Genomic DNA, 14,252 nt, shown 5'->3' with positions numbered 1-14,252 from the left:
AGGGGGGTAGAGGAGGTGGAGGTAGAGGAGGAGGAGGTAGAGGAGGTGGAGTAGGAGGGGGGTAGAGGAGGTGGAGGTAGAGGAGGAGGAGGTAGAGGAAGTGGAGGAGGGAGGAGGTAGAGGTAGAGGGAGGTGGAGGTAGAGGAGGAGGAGGTAGAGGAGGTAGAGGAGGAGGAGGAGGTAGAGGAGGTAGAGGAGGTGGAGTAGGAGGAGGTAGAGGAGGTGGAGGTAGAGGAGGAGGAGGTAGAGGAGGAGGAGGTAGAGGGAGGTAGAGGAGGTGGAGTAGGAGGGGGTAGAGGAGGTGGAGGTAGAGGAGGAGGAGGTAGAGGAGGTAGAGGAGGTGGAGTAGGAGGAGGTAGAGGAGGTGGAGTAGGAGGAGGTAGGAGGTGGAGGTAGAGGAGGTGGAGTAGGAGGAGGTAGAGGAGGTGGAGTAGGAGGGGGTAGAGGAGGTGGAGTAGGAGGGGGTAGAGGAGGTGGAGTAGGAGGAGGTGGAGGTAGAGGAGGTAGAGGAGGTGGAGGTAGATGACGTGGAGGTGGAGGAGTGTGACTCTGTGTGTGTGTGTGTGTGTGTGTGTGTGTGTGTGTGTGTGTGTGTGTGTGTGTGTGTGTGTGTGTGACTGTACCAAGTCTTGGCAAAATGGATCCTGATGATGTTCCAGCTGTAATCACTGAGACAGATTACACACTGTCATCAGTGTGTGTGTGTGTGTGTGTGTGCGTGTATAACTGTTTATTTGTGTGTGTGGGTCATCATGGGAAAAAAGGCACATAAAGATGTTGAGGTCATGCAGGGCATCAGTCATGTGACCAACACAGCCAGCGAATCAGCACACACCATGCACAAGTTGCAACCAATCAGACCATCACTACCAGACTAAGGAACCAGCGTCCTTTGGTCCTTCGGCTGGAAGGAAGGAAGGGAGGGAGGGAGGGAGGAAGGAAGGAAGGAAGGGAGGGAGGAAGGAAGGGAGGGAGGGAGGGAGGGAGGGAGGGAGGGAGGAGGGAGGGAGGGAGGGAGGGAGGGAGGAAGGAAGGAAGGAAGGAAGGAAGGAAGGAAGGAAGGAAGGAAGGAAGGAAGGAAGGAAGGAAGGAAGGAAGGAAGGAAGGAAGGAAGGAAGGAAGGAAGGAAGGGGGGTATTGTTGATATTCAGCCAGGTACACGTTAGCAACAGTAACGCATCACAAAGCCAGCAAAACAAATGACTGGTGTTAGAGATTCATTTAATGATTGTTATGCTGCATTCTGGGTAAAAAATAATATGGGGAGTGCGATGATTGTCATGTCAACCGTCACTTAATCTGAAGACATGTCCATATGAATAACCAGATATTATGTCTATATGAATGACCAGATATTATGTCTATATGAATGACCAGACATTATGTCTATATGAATGACCAGACATTATGTCCATATGAATAACCAGATATTATGTCTATATGAATGACCAGACATTATAACTGTATTAATGACCAGACATTGTGACTGTATTAATGACCAGACATTATGTCTATATGAATGACCAGACATTATGTCTATATGAATGACCAGACATTATGTCTATATGAATAACCAGACATTATAACTGTATTAACCTCTCTAGGGTATGTGGGACGATTTCGTCCCACCTACGTAACAGCCACTGAAATCCAGTGGCGCGATTTTTGAATCGTTAGAAATACTATTACTTCAATTTCTCAAACATATGACTATTTTACAGCTATTTAAAGACAAGAATCTCGTTAATCTAACCCCACTGTCCGATTTCAAAAAGGCTTTACAACGAAAGCAAAACATTAGATTATGTCAGCAGAGTGCCCAGCCAGAAAAAATCAGACACCCATTTTTCAAGCTAGCATATCATGTCACATAAACCCAAACCACAGCTAAATGCAGCACTAACCTTTGATGATCTTCATCAGATGACACACCTAGGACATTGTGTTATACAATACATGCATGTCTGTTCAATCAAGTTCATATTTATATCAAAAACCAGCTTTTTACATTAGCATGTGACGTTCAGAAAAAGCATAACCCCCGCAAACTTCCGGGGAATTTACTAATAGTTTGCTAAATTACTCACGATAAACGTTCACAAAAAGCATAACAATTATTTTAAGAATTATAGATACATTACTCCTCTATGCACTCGATATGTCTGATTTTAAAATAGCTTTTCGGATGAAGCACATTTTGCAATAATCTAAGTACATAGCCCGGCATCACAGGGCTAGCTATTTAGATACCCACCCAGGTCAGCCTCCACCAAAATCACATTTCCTATAAGAAAAATGTTCTTACCTTGCTTGTTCTTCATCAGAATACACTGCCAGGACTTCTACTTCAATAACAAATGTTGGTTTGGTCCCAAATAATCCATCGTTATATCCAAACAGCGACGTTTTGTTCGTGAGTTCTAGACACTATCAGAATGCTTCTTCACGGTCCCGCGCATGGCGCATTGGCGTGTCAAAAATGTCTAAATATTCCATTACCGTACTTCGAAGCATGTCAACCGCTGTTTTAAAACCAATTTTTATGCCATTTATCTCGTAGATAAGTGATAATATTCCGACCGGGAGTATGCATTGAGCCTAAACAGCCGAATAAAATTTCTCCTCAGGAGCGACTCGTGCACGCGCCTCATTCAAAGGTCCTCTGAGTCGACACTTACAAAAGGTGATAATGTGTTTCAGCCTGAGGCTCCCTCGTAAACCTTCAGTTATTTCCCGGGCTCTGAGAGCCTATTGGAGCCCTGGGAATTGTCACGTTACAGCTAAGATCCTTACTTTTCAATAAAAAGATGCAAGACGCACGACTCCTTGTCAGACAGGGTACTTCCTGCTTGAAACCTTGTCAGGTTTTTGCCTGCCATAGGAGTTCTGTTATACTCACAGACACCATTCAAACAGTTTTAGAAAATTCAGAGTGTTTTCTATCCAAACCTGAACAATAATATGCATATTCTAGCTTCTGAGTTGGTGTAGGAGGCAGTTAAAAATGGGAACATATTTTTTCCAAAATTCTCAATGCTGCCCCCTAGCCCGTAGAGGTTTTAATGACCAGACATTGTGACTGTATGAATAACCAGATATTATGTCTGTATGAATGACCAGACATTATGTCTATATGAATGACCAGACATTATGTCTATATGAATGACCAGACATTATGTCCATATGAATAACCAGACATTATGTCTATATGAATGACCAGACATTATGTCTATATGAATAACCAGATATTATGTCTATATGAATGACCAGACATTATGTCTATATGAATAACCAGACATTATGTCTATATGAATGACCAGACATTATGTCTATATGAATAACCAGATATTATGTCTATATGAATGACCAGACATTATGTCTATATGAATGACCAGACATTATGTCTATATGAATAACCAGATATTATGTCTATATGAATGACCAGACATTATGTCTATATGAATAACCAGATATTATGTCTATATGAATGACCAGACATTATGTCTATATGAATAACCAGACATTATGTCTATATGAATGACCAGACATTATGTCTATATGAATAACCAGATATTATGTCTATATGAATAACCAGATATTATGTCTATATGAATGACCAGACATTATGTCTATATGAATGACCAGACATTATGTCTATATGAATAACCAGATATTATGTCTATATGAATGACCAGACATTATGTCTATATGAATAACCAGATATTATGTCTATATGAATGACCAGACATTATGTCTATATGAATGACCAGATATTATAACTGTATTAATTTTTATTTTTATTTTATTTCACCTTTATTTAACCAGGTAGGCAAGTTGAGAACAAGTTCTCATTTACAATTGCGACCTGGCCAAGATAAAGCAAAGCAGTTCGACAACATACAACAACACAGAGTTACACATGGAGTAAACAACATACAGTCAATAATACAGTAGAAAAAAATAAGACTATATACAATGTGAGCAAATTATGTGAGATAAGGGAGGTAAAGGCAAAAAAATGCCATGGTGGCAAAGTAAATAAAGTATGGCAAGAAAAACACTGGAATGGTAGATTTGTAGTTTGAAGAAAGTTCAAAGTTCAAATCTAAATAATATGGTGCAAAGGAGCAAAATAAATAAATAAATAAATACAGTAGGGGAAGAGGTAGTAGTTTGGGCTAAATTATAGATGGGCTATGTACAGGTGCAGTGATCTGTGAGCTGCTCTGACAGCTGGTGCTTAAAGCTAGTGAGGGAGATAAGTGTTTCCAGATTCAGAGATTTTTGTAGTTCGTTCCAGTCATTGGCAGCAGAGAACTGGAAGGAGAGACGACCAAAGGAGGAGTTGGCTTTAGGGGTGACCAGAGAGCTATACCTGCTGGAGCGCGTGCTACAGGTGGGTGCTGCTATGGTGACCAGTGAGCGGAGATAAGGGGGGACTTTACCTAGCAGGGTCTTGTAGATGACCTGGAGCCAATGTGTTTGGCGACGATTATGAAGTGAAGGCCAGCCAACGAGAGCATACAGGTCGCAGTGGTGGGTTGTATATGGGGCTTTGGTGACAAAACGGATGGCACTGTGATAGACTGCATCCAGCTTGTTGAGTAGGGTATTGGAGGCTAATTTGTAAATGACATCGCCGAAGTCGAGGATTGGTAGGATGGTCAGTTTTACGAGGGTATGTTTGGCAGCATGAGTGAAGGATGCTTTGTTGCGAAATAGGAAGCCAATTCTAGATTTCACTTTGGATTGTAGATGATTGATGTGAGTCTGGAAGGAGAGTTTACAGTCTAACCAGACACCTAGGTATTTGTAGTTGTCCACAAATTCTAAGTTTGAACCGTCCAGAGAAGTTATGCTGGATGGGCGGGCAGGTGCAGGCAGCGATCGGTTGAAGAGCATGCATTTAGTTTTACTTGTGTTTAGGAGCAGTTGGAGACCACGGAAGGAGAGTTGAATGGCATTGAAGCTCGTCTGGAGGGTTGTTAACACAGTGTCCAAAGAAGGGCCAGAAGTATACAGAATGGTGTCGTCTGCGTAGAGGTGGATCAGAGATTCACCAGCAGCAAGAGCGACATCATTTATATATACAGAGAAAAAAGTTGGCCCAAGAATTGAACCCTGTGGTACCCCCATAGAGACTGCCAGAGGTCCAGACAGTAGGCCCTCCGATTTGACACACTGAACTCTGTCAGAGAAGTAGTTGGTGAACCAGGCGACGCAATCGTTTGAGAAACCAAGGCTACTAAGTCTGCCGATGAGAATGTGGTGATTAACAGAGTCAAAAGCTTTGGCCAGGTCAATGAATACGGCAGCACAGTATTGTTTCTTATCGATGGCGGTTACGATGTCGTTTAGGACCTTGAGCGTGGCTGAGGTGCACCCATGACCAGCTCTGAAACCAGATTGCATAGCGGAGAGGGTGCGGTAGGATTCGAAATAGTCGGTAATCTGTTTGTTGACTTGGCTTTCGAAGACCTTAGAAAGGCAATGACCAGACATTATGTCTATATGAATAACCAGACATTATAACTGTATTAATGACCAGACATTATGTCTATATGAATAACCAGACATTATAACTGTATTAATGACCAGACATTGTGTCTGTATGAATGACCAGATATTATAACTGTATTAATGACCAGACATTATGTCTATATGAATAACCAGACATTATAACTGTATTAATGACCAGACATTATGTCTATATGAATAACCAGACATTATAACTGTATTAATGACCAGACATTGTGTCTGTATGAATGACCAGACATTATAACTGTATTAATGACCAGACATTGTGTCTATATGAATAACCAGATATTATAACTGTATTAATGACCAGACATTGTGTCTGTATGAATGACCAGATATTATAACTGTATTAATGACCAGACATTATGTCTATATGAATAACCAGACATTATAACTGTATTAATGACCAGACATTGTGTCTATATGAATAACCAGACATTATAACTGTATTAATGACCAGACATTGTGTCTATATGAATGACCAGACATTGTGTCTGTATGAATGACCAGACATTGTGTCTATATGAATGACCAGACATTGTGACTGTATTAATGACCAGACATTGTGACTGTATGAATGACCAGACATTGTGTCTGTATTAATGACCAGACATTGTGTCTATATGAATAACCAGACATTGTAACTGTATTAATGACCAGACATTGTGTCTATATGAATAACCAGACATTATAACTGTATTAATGACCAGACATTGTGACTGTATGAATGACCAGACATTGTGTCTGTATGAATGACCAGACATTATAACTGTATTAATGACCAGACATTGTGTCTATATGAATGACCAGACATTGTGTCTGTATGAATGACCAGACATTGTGTCTATATGAATGACCAGACATTGTGACTGTATGAATGACCAGACATTGTGACTGTATTAATGACCAGACATTGTGACTGTATTAATGACCAGACATTGTGTCTGTATGAATGACCAGACATTGTGTCTGTATGAATGACCAGACATTGTGTCTATATGAATGACCAGACATTGTGACTGTATTAATGACCAGACATTATGTCTATATGAATAACCAGACATTATAACTGTATTAATGACCAGACATTGTGTCTATATGAATAACCAGACATTATAACTGTATTAATGACCAGACATTGTGACTGTATGAATGACCAGACATTGTGTCTGTATGAATGACCAGACATTATAACTGTATTAATGACCAGACATTGTGTCTATATGAATGACCAGACATTGTGTCTGTATGAATGACCAGACATTGTGTCTATATGAATGACCAGACATTGTGACTGTATTAATGACCAGACATTGTGACTGTATGAATGACCAGACATTGTGTCTGTATTAATGACCAGACATTGTGTCTATATGAATAACCAGACATTGTAACTGTATTAATGACCAGACATTGTGTCTATATGAATAACCAGACATTATAACTGTATTAATGACCAGACATTGTGACTGTATGAATGACCAGACATTGTGTCTGTATGAATGACCAGACATTATAACTGTATTAATGACCAGACATTGTGTCTATATGAATGACCAGACATTGTGTCTGTATGAATGACCAGACATTGTGTCTATATGAATGACCAGACATTGTGACTGTATGAATGACCAGACATTGTGACTGTATTAATGACCAGACATTGTGACTGTATTAATGACCAGACATTGTGACTGTATTAATGACCAGACATTGTGTCTGTATGAATGACCAGACATTGTGTCTGTATGAATGACCAGACATTGTGTCTATATGAATGACCAGACATTGTGACTGTATTAATGACCAGACATTGTGTCTGTATGAATGACCAGACATTGTAACTGTATTAATGACCAGACATTGTGACTGTATGAATGACCAGACATTGTGACTGTATTAATGAGAGGTCGACCGATTATGATTTTTCAACGCCGATACCGATTATTGGCGTCCCAAAAGGCCGATACCGATTAATCAGCCAATTTTTTTCTTCTTTTTGTAATAATGACAATTACAACAATACTGAATTAACACTTATTTTAACTTAATATAATACATCAATAAAATCAATTTAGCCTCAAATAAATAATGAAACATGTTCAATTTGGTTTAAATAATGCAAAACAATGTGTTGGAGAAGAAAGTAAAAGTGCATTATGGGCCATGTAAAAAAGCTAAGCTGGTGGTTCCTTTTAACATGAGTCTTCAATATTCCCAGGTAAGTTTTAGGTTGTAGTTATTATAGGAATTATAGGACTATTTCTCTCTATACGATTTGTATTTCATATACCTTTGACTATTGGATGTTCTTATAGGCACTTTAGTATTGCCAGTGTAACAGTATAGCTTCCGTCCCTCTCCTCGCTCCTACACGGGCTCGAACCAGGAACACGTCGACAACAGCCACCCTCGAAGCAGCGTTACCCATGTAGAGCAAGGGGAACAACTACTCCAAGTCTCAGAGCGAGTGACGTTTGAAACGCTATTAGCGCGCACCCCGCTAACTAGCTAGCCATTTCACATCGGTTACACCAGCCTAATCTTGGGAGTTGACAGGCTTGAAGGGGTGGGTATAATTTGTGGAACGTTCCAACAGGAATCTGTTCCGAAAAACGTAAAGTAAAAGGTTGCCAAGCAACAACGCATACAAAGTAGCAACGCATACAAACCTAGCTAACTAGCTGCCGAATAGGCATCAGCTCACCACGTAGCTTATTCTTAATGTTTGTCCATAGGCAACCAGAGTGAGGACAGACATTTTTCGTAATAAACGTGATGAGTGAAAAACGCAATGAAATAGACCACTCCCTACCCGGTATCTTATTCTGCCGCTATACAATTTTGTATGCGTTGTTTTTTGGCAACCTTGTTATTTACGAAGTTTTTGGAATAGATTCCTGTTGGAACGTTCCGCAAATTATACCCACCCAGGTTGAAGTCATAAACCGCTTGAAACACAGCGAAGAGCTGCTGGCAAAAACGCACGAAAGTGCTGTCTGAATTAATGCTTACGAGCCTGCTGGTGCCTACCATCGCTCAGTCAGACTGCTCTATCAAATCATAGACTTAATTATAACATAATAAACACACAGAAATACGAGCCTTTGGTCATTAATATGGTCGAATCCGGAAACTATCATCTCATATCGTGGAGTGCAATGTAAGGCAGGTGGTTAGAGCGTTGGACTAGTAACCAGGGTTGCAAATATGAATCCCCAAATCCCCCCTGAACAAGGCAGTTAACCCCCATTTCATTGAAAATAAGAATGTGTTCTTAATCTGACTTGCCTAGTTAAATAAAGGTGTAAAAAAAATGTTAAAAATTGGTGGCCAAAAATACCGATTACCGATTGTTATGAAAACTTGAAATCGGCCCTAATTAATCGGCCATTCCGATTAATCAGTCGACCTCTAGTATTAAAGACCAGACATTGTGTCTGTATTAATGACCAGACATTGTGTCTATATGAATGACCAGACATTGTGTCTGTATGAATGACCAGACATTGTGTCTGTATGAATGACCAGACATTGTGTCTGTATGAATGACCAGACATTGTGTCTGTATGAATGACCAGACATTGTAACTGTATTAATGACCAGACATTGTGACTGTATTAATGACCAGACATTGTGACTGTATTAATGACCAGACATTGTGACTGTATTAACGACCAGACATTGTGACTGTATTAACGACCAGACATTGTGACTGTATTAATGACCAGACACTGTGTCTGTATGAATGACCAGACATTGTAACTGTATTAATGACCAGACATTGTGACTGTATTAATGACCAGACATTGTGACTGTATTAATGACCAGACATTGTGACTGTATTAATGACCAGACACTGTGTCTGTATGAATGACCAGACACTGTGTCTGTATGAATGACCAGACACTGTGTCTGTATGAATGACCAGACATTGTTTATTTAACAGTTAATGGCTGCTTCACATTCATACATCCAGTGAAATATCTGTGTCATTGTTCAATCTGTGGTAAAATCCTACCGCAAGGTCAATACAGGGAGAAAGAGGGGGGGGGGGGGGGGGGGTGAGAGGAGGGGGCATTATGTACCAGTGTTGGGGAGGTATGGAGGAGGGAGGGGGGGTGAGAGGAGGGTGTAGTATGTACCAGTGATGGGGAGGGAGTAAAGGGAGGTATGGAGGAGGGGGGGGGGTGAGAGGAGGGTGTAGTATGTACCAGTGATGGGGAGGGGGGGTGAGAGAGGTGCATTTGTACCAGGATGGGGGGGGGGGGTGAGAGGAGGGTGGGGGGGTGAGAGGAGGGTGCATTATGTACCAGTGATGGGGAGGGGGGGTGAGAGGGGGTGGGGGGGTGAGAGGAGGGTGCAGTATGTACCAGTGATGGGGAGGGGGGGTGAGAGGAGGGTGGGGGGGGTGAGAGGAGGTGTAGTAGTACCAGTGTTGGGGAGGTATGGAGGAGGGGGGGGGGGGTGAGAGGAGGGTGCATTATGTACCAGTGATGGGGAGGTATGGAGGAGGGAGGGGGGGTGAGAGGAGGGTGCATTATGTACCAGTGATGGGGAGGTATGGAGGAGGGAGGGGGGGTGAGAGGAGGGTGCATTATGTACCAGTGATGGGGAGGTATGGAGGAGGGAGGGGGGGTGAGAGGAGGGTGCATTAGTACCAGTGATGGGGGATGGATGGAGGGAGGGGGGGGGGTGAGAGGAGGGTGCATTATGTACCAGTGAATGGGAGGTATGGAGGAGGGAGGGGGGGTGAGAGGAGGGTGTAGTATGTACCAGTGATGGGGAGGTATGGAGGAGGGAGGGGGGGTGAGAGGAGGGTGCATTATGTACCAGTGATGGGGAGGTATGGAGGAGGGAGGGGGGGTGAGAGGAGGGTGTAGTATGTACCAGTGATGGGGAGGTATGGAGGAGGGAGGGGGGGTGAGAGGAGGGTGTAGTATGTACCAGTGATGGGGAGGGAGTAAAGGAAGGAGGGAGGGGGGGTGAGAGGAGGGAGGGGGGGTGAGAGGAGGGTGTAGTATGTACCAGTGCTGGGGTTAAGCTGGTGTCTTTAGGACAGGTCACTGTGTTGGCTTTAGGACAGGTCACTGTGTTGGCTTTGTTGTTCGCCTGTAAAGCAAGTAGTGTAGAGGGAACATCACATCATAAACCTGATCTGATCTGACCCTAACCCTAACCCTAACCCTGACCCTGATCTGACCCCTAACCCTGACCCTAACCCTAACCCTAACCCTAACCCTGACCCTGACCTGATCTGATCTGACCCTAACCCTGACCCTAACCCTGACCCTAACCCTGACCCTAACCCTAACCCTGACCCTAACCCTGACCCTAACCCTAACCCTGACCCTAACCCTAACCCTGACCCTAACCTGACCCTGACCCTGACCCTGACCCTAACCCTGACCCCTAACCCTAACCCTGACCCTAACCCTAACCCTGACCCTAACCCTGACCCTGACCCTGACCCTAACCCTAACCCTGACCCTAACCCTGACCCTAACCCTAACCCTGACCCTAACCCTGACCCTAACCCTGACCCTGACCCTGACCCTAACCTGACCCTAACCCTAACCTGACCCTAACCCTAACCCTGACCCTAACCCTAACCCTGACCCTAACCCTAACCCCTAACCCTGACCCTAACCCTAACCCCCTAACCCTAACCCTAACCCTGACCCTAACCCTAACCCTAACCCTGAACCCTAACCCTAACCCTAACCCTGACCCTAACCCTAACCCTAACCCTAACCCTGACCTGACCCTAACCCTGACCCTAACCCTAACCCTAACCCTAACCCCCTAACCCTAACCCTGATCTGATCTGACCTGGGACAAATCTATTCTGTCAACTTTTCTTTAGCTTTTAGCCTTACCTGTACAATGGAATCAGTAGACAGTCTCCTAATGGTTTCATAGTGTATATAGATCCTGTATAACAGGGTTCAATAGACAGTCTCCTAATGGTTTCATAGTGTATATAGATCCTGTATAACAGGGTTCAATAGACAGTCTCCTAATGGTTTCATAGTGTATATAGATCCTGTATAACTGGGTTCAATAGACAGTCCCCTAATGGTTTCATAGTGTATATAGATCCTGTATAACAGGGTTCAATAGACAGTCTCCTAATGGTTTCATAGTGTATATAGATCCTACAGGGTTCAATAGACAGTCTCCTAATGGTTTCATAGTGTATATAGATCCTGTATAACAGGGTTCAATAGACAGTCTCCTAATGGTTTCATAGTGTATATAGATCCTGTATACAGGGTTCAATAGACAGTCTCCTAATGGTTTCATTAGTGTATATAGATCCTGTATACAGGGTTCAATAGGACAGTCTCCTAATGGTTTCATAGTGTATATAGATCCTGTATAAACAGGTGTTCAATAGACAGTCCCCTAATGGTTTCATAGTGTATATAGATCCTGTATAACAGGGTTCAATAGACAGTCTCCTAATGGTTTCATAGTTGTATATAGATCCTGTATAACGGGTTCAATAGACAGTCTCCTAATGGTTTCATAGTGTATATAGATCCTGTATAACATGGGTCAATAGACAGTCTCCTAATGGTTTTATAGTGTATCTAGATTTTCCTGTATAACTGGGTTCAAGGACAGTCCCCTAATGGTTTCATAGTTGTATATAACCTGATAACAGGGTTCAATAGACAGTCTCCTAATGGTTTCATAGTGTATATAGATCCTACAGGGTTCAATAGACAGTCTCCTAATGGTTTCATAGTGTATATAGATCCTGTATAACAGGGTTCAATAGACAGTCTCCTAATGGTTTCATAGTGTATATAGATCCTGTATAACAGGGTTCAATAGACAGTCCCCTAATGGTTTCATAGTGTATATAGATCCTGTATAACAGGGTTCAAAAGACAGTCTCCTAATGGTTTCATAGTGTATATAGATCCTGTATAACTGGGTTCAATAGACAGTCCCCTAATGGTTTCATAGTGTATATAGATCCTACAGGGTTCAATAGACAGTCTCCTAATGGTTTCATAGTGTATATAGATCCTGTATAACAGGGTTCAATAGACAGTCCCCTAATGGTTTCATAGGTGTATATAGATCCTGTATAACAGGGTTCAATAGACAGTCCCCTGATGGTTCATAGTGTATATAGATCCTGTATAACAGGGTTCAATAGACAGTCTTAATGGTTTCATAGTGTATATAGACCTGTAAACAGGGTTCAATAGACAGTCTCTTAATGGTTCATAGTGTATATAGATCCTGTATAACAGGGTTCAATAGACAGTCCCCTGATGGTTTCATAGTGTATATAGATCCTGTATAACAGGGTTCAATAGACAGTCCCCTAATGGTTTCATAGTGTATATAGATCCTGTATAACAGGGTTCAATAGACAGTCCCCTAATGGTTTCATAGTGTATATAGATCCTGTATAACAGGGTTCAATAGACAGTCTCCTAATGGTTTCATAGTGTATATAGATCCTGTATAACAGGGTTCAATAGACAGTCTCCTAATGGTTTCATAGTGTATATAGATCCTGTATAACAGGGTTCAATAGACAGTCTCCTAATGGTTTCATAGTGTATATAGATCCTGTATAACTGGGTTCAATAGACAGTCCCCTAATGGTTTCATAGTGTATATAGATCCTGTATAACTGGGTTCAATAGACAGTCTCCTAATGGTTTCATAGTGTATATAGATCCTGTATAACTGGGTTCAATAGACAGCTACTAATGGTTTCATAGTGTATATAGATCCTGTATAACAGGGTTCCATAGACAGTCCCCTATGGTTTCATAGTGTATATAGATCCTGTATAACAGGGTTCAATAGACAGTCTCCTAATGGTTTCATAGTGTATATAGATCCTGTATAACAGGGTTCAATAGACAGTCTCCTAATGGTTTCATAGTGTATATAGATCCTGTATAACAGGGTTCAATAGACGGCCCGCCGGTCATTTTATTTGACCCCCTAAGTAAGTATTTTCATTGTTAGACAAAAAGACTGTAAAATCATCAGGTAACCGGCGATAATTGATTTTAATGTAGGAAATCTGTTCCCAAGTATTCCACACACATATATATAGAGAGCCATATGCAATTGTATTCCAACGTAATCAATGTTGTAAATTATTAAGTCAAATACTAGGATCTGTTTGGGATTCTTGCGGTCAATTTGCAGTGTACAAATGATTCATAGCTATGTTACGGCCTCTCCGACCGGAAGAAGGAGGAAGAATGGGTCCTCGGCTTTTAATGGGACCCTATGTATAAAGTCATCTTTGTCATTTAGTAATCACTTAGTCAAGGGGTGTTGTGCTTGTTTCTGCCAGCAGAGGGGGCTACTCGCTCTAGTGATTACTTCACACTCTCTCAAGCTACAGTGGCCATCGAGCTAGCCTGCCTCGTCAGTTGAACGGGTGAGAGCCAAACTGTATTCAAGAGACGACAGGATCAGCTAATTGTTTTCAAATGTATTATTAAGGTGTCAGGCTCCCATTCATTCAGAGTACTCATACCAGAGTACTGAGACAGGACTATCTATACCAGAGTACTGAGACGGTCAGACATAGGGCTATCTATACCAGAGTACTGACACAGGACTATCTATACCAGAGTACTGAGACAGGGCTATCTATACCAGAGTACTGACACAGGACTATCTATACCAGAGTACTGACACAGGACTATCTATACCAGAGTACT

At 42.1% G+C, this 14,252-nt stretch overlaps 1 protein-coding gene across 3 annotated transcripts in view; it reads right to left on the bottom strand.

The window, feature by feature from the left end:
* The window catches only part of LOC115189418 (calcium/calmodulin-dependent protein kinase type II delta chain), a 131,416-nt gene that overhangs the window by 55,948 nt on the left and 61,216 nt on the right, over window positions 1–14,252 (bottom strand). For all 3 annotated transcript variants that reach the window (XM_029748035.1, XM_029748034.1, XM_029748036.1), the window contains exon 14: window positions 10,567–10,650. In XM_029748035.1, coding sequence (XP_029603895.1) covers window positions 10,567–10,650 — 84 coding nt within the window. The remainder of the gene's footprint in view (window positions 1–10,566; window positions 10,651–14,252) is intronic.

Source organism: Salmo trutta, unplaced genomic scaffold (assembly GCF_901001165.1).
Source record: "Salmo trutta unplaced genomic scaffold, fSalTru1.1, whole genome shotgun sequence".
Taxonomy (NCBI): domain Eukaryota; kingdom Metazoa; phylum Chordata; class Actinopteri; order Salmoniformes; family Salmonidae; genus Salmo; species Salmo trutta.
This window is presented reverse-complemented; position numbering and strand designations above follow the sequence as displayed.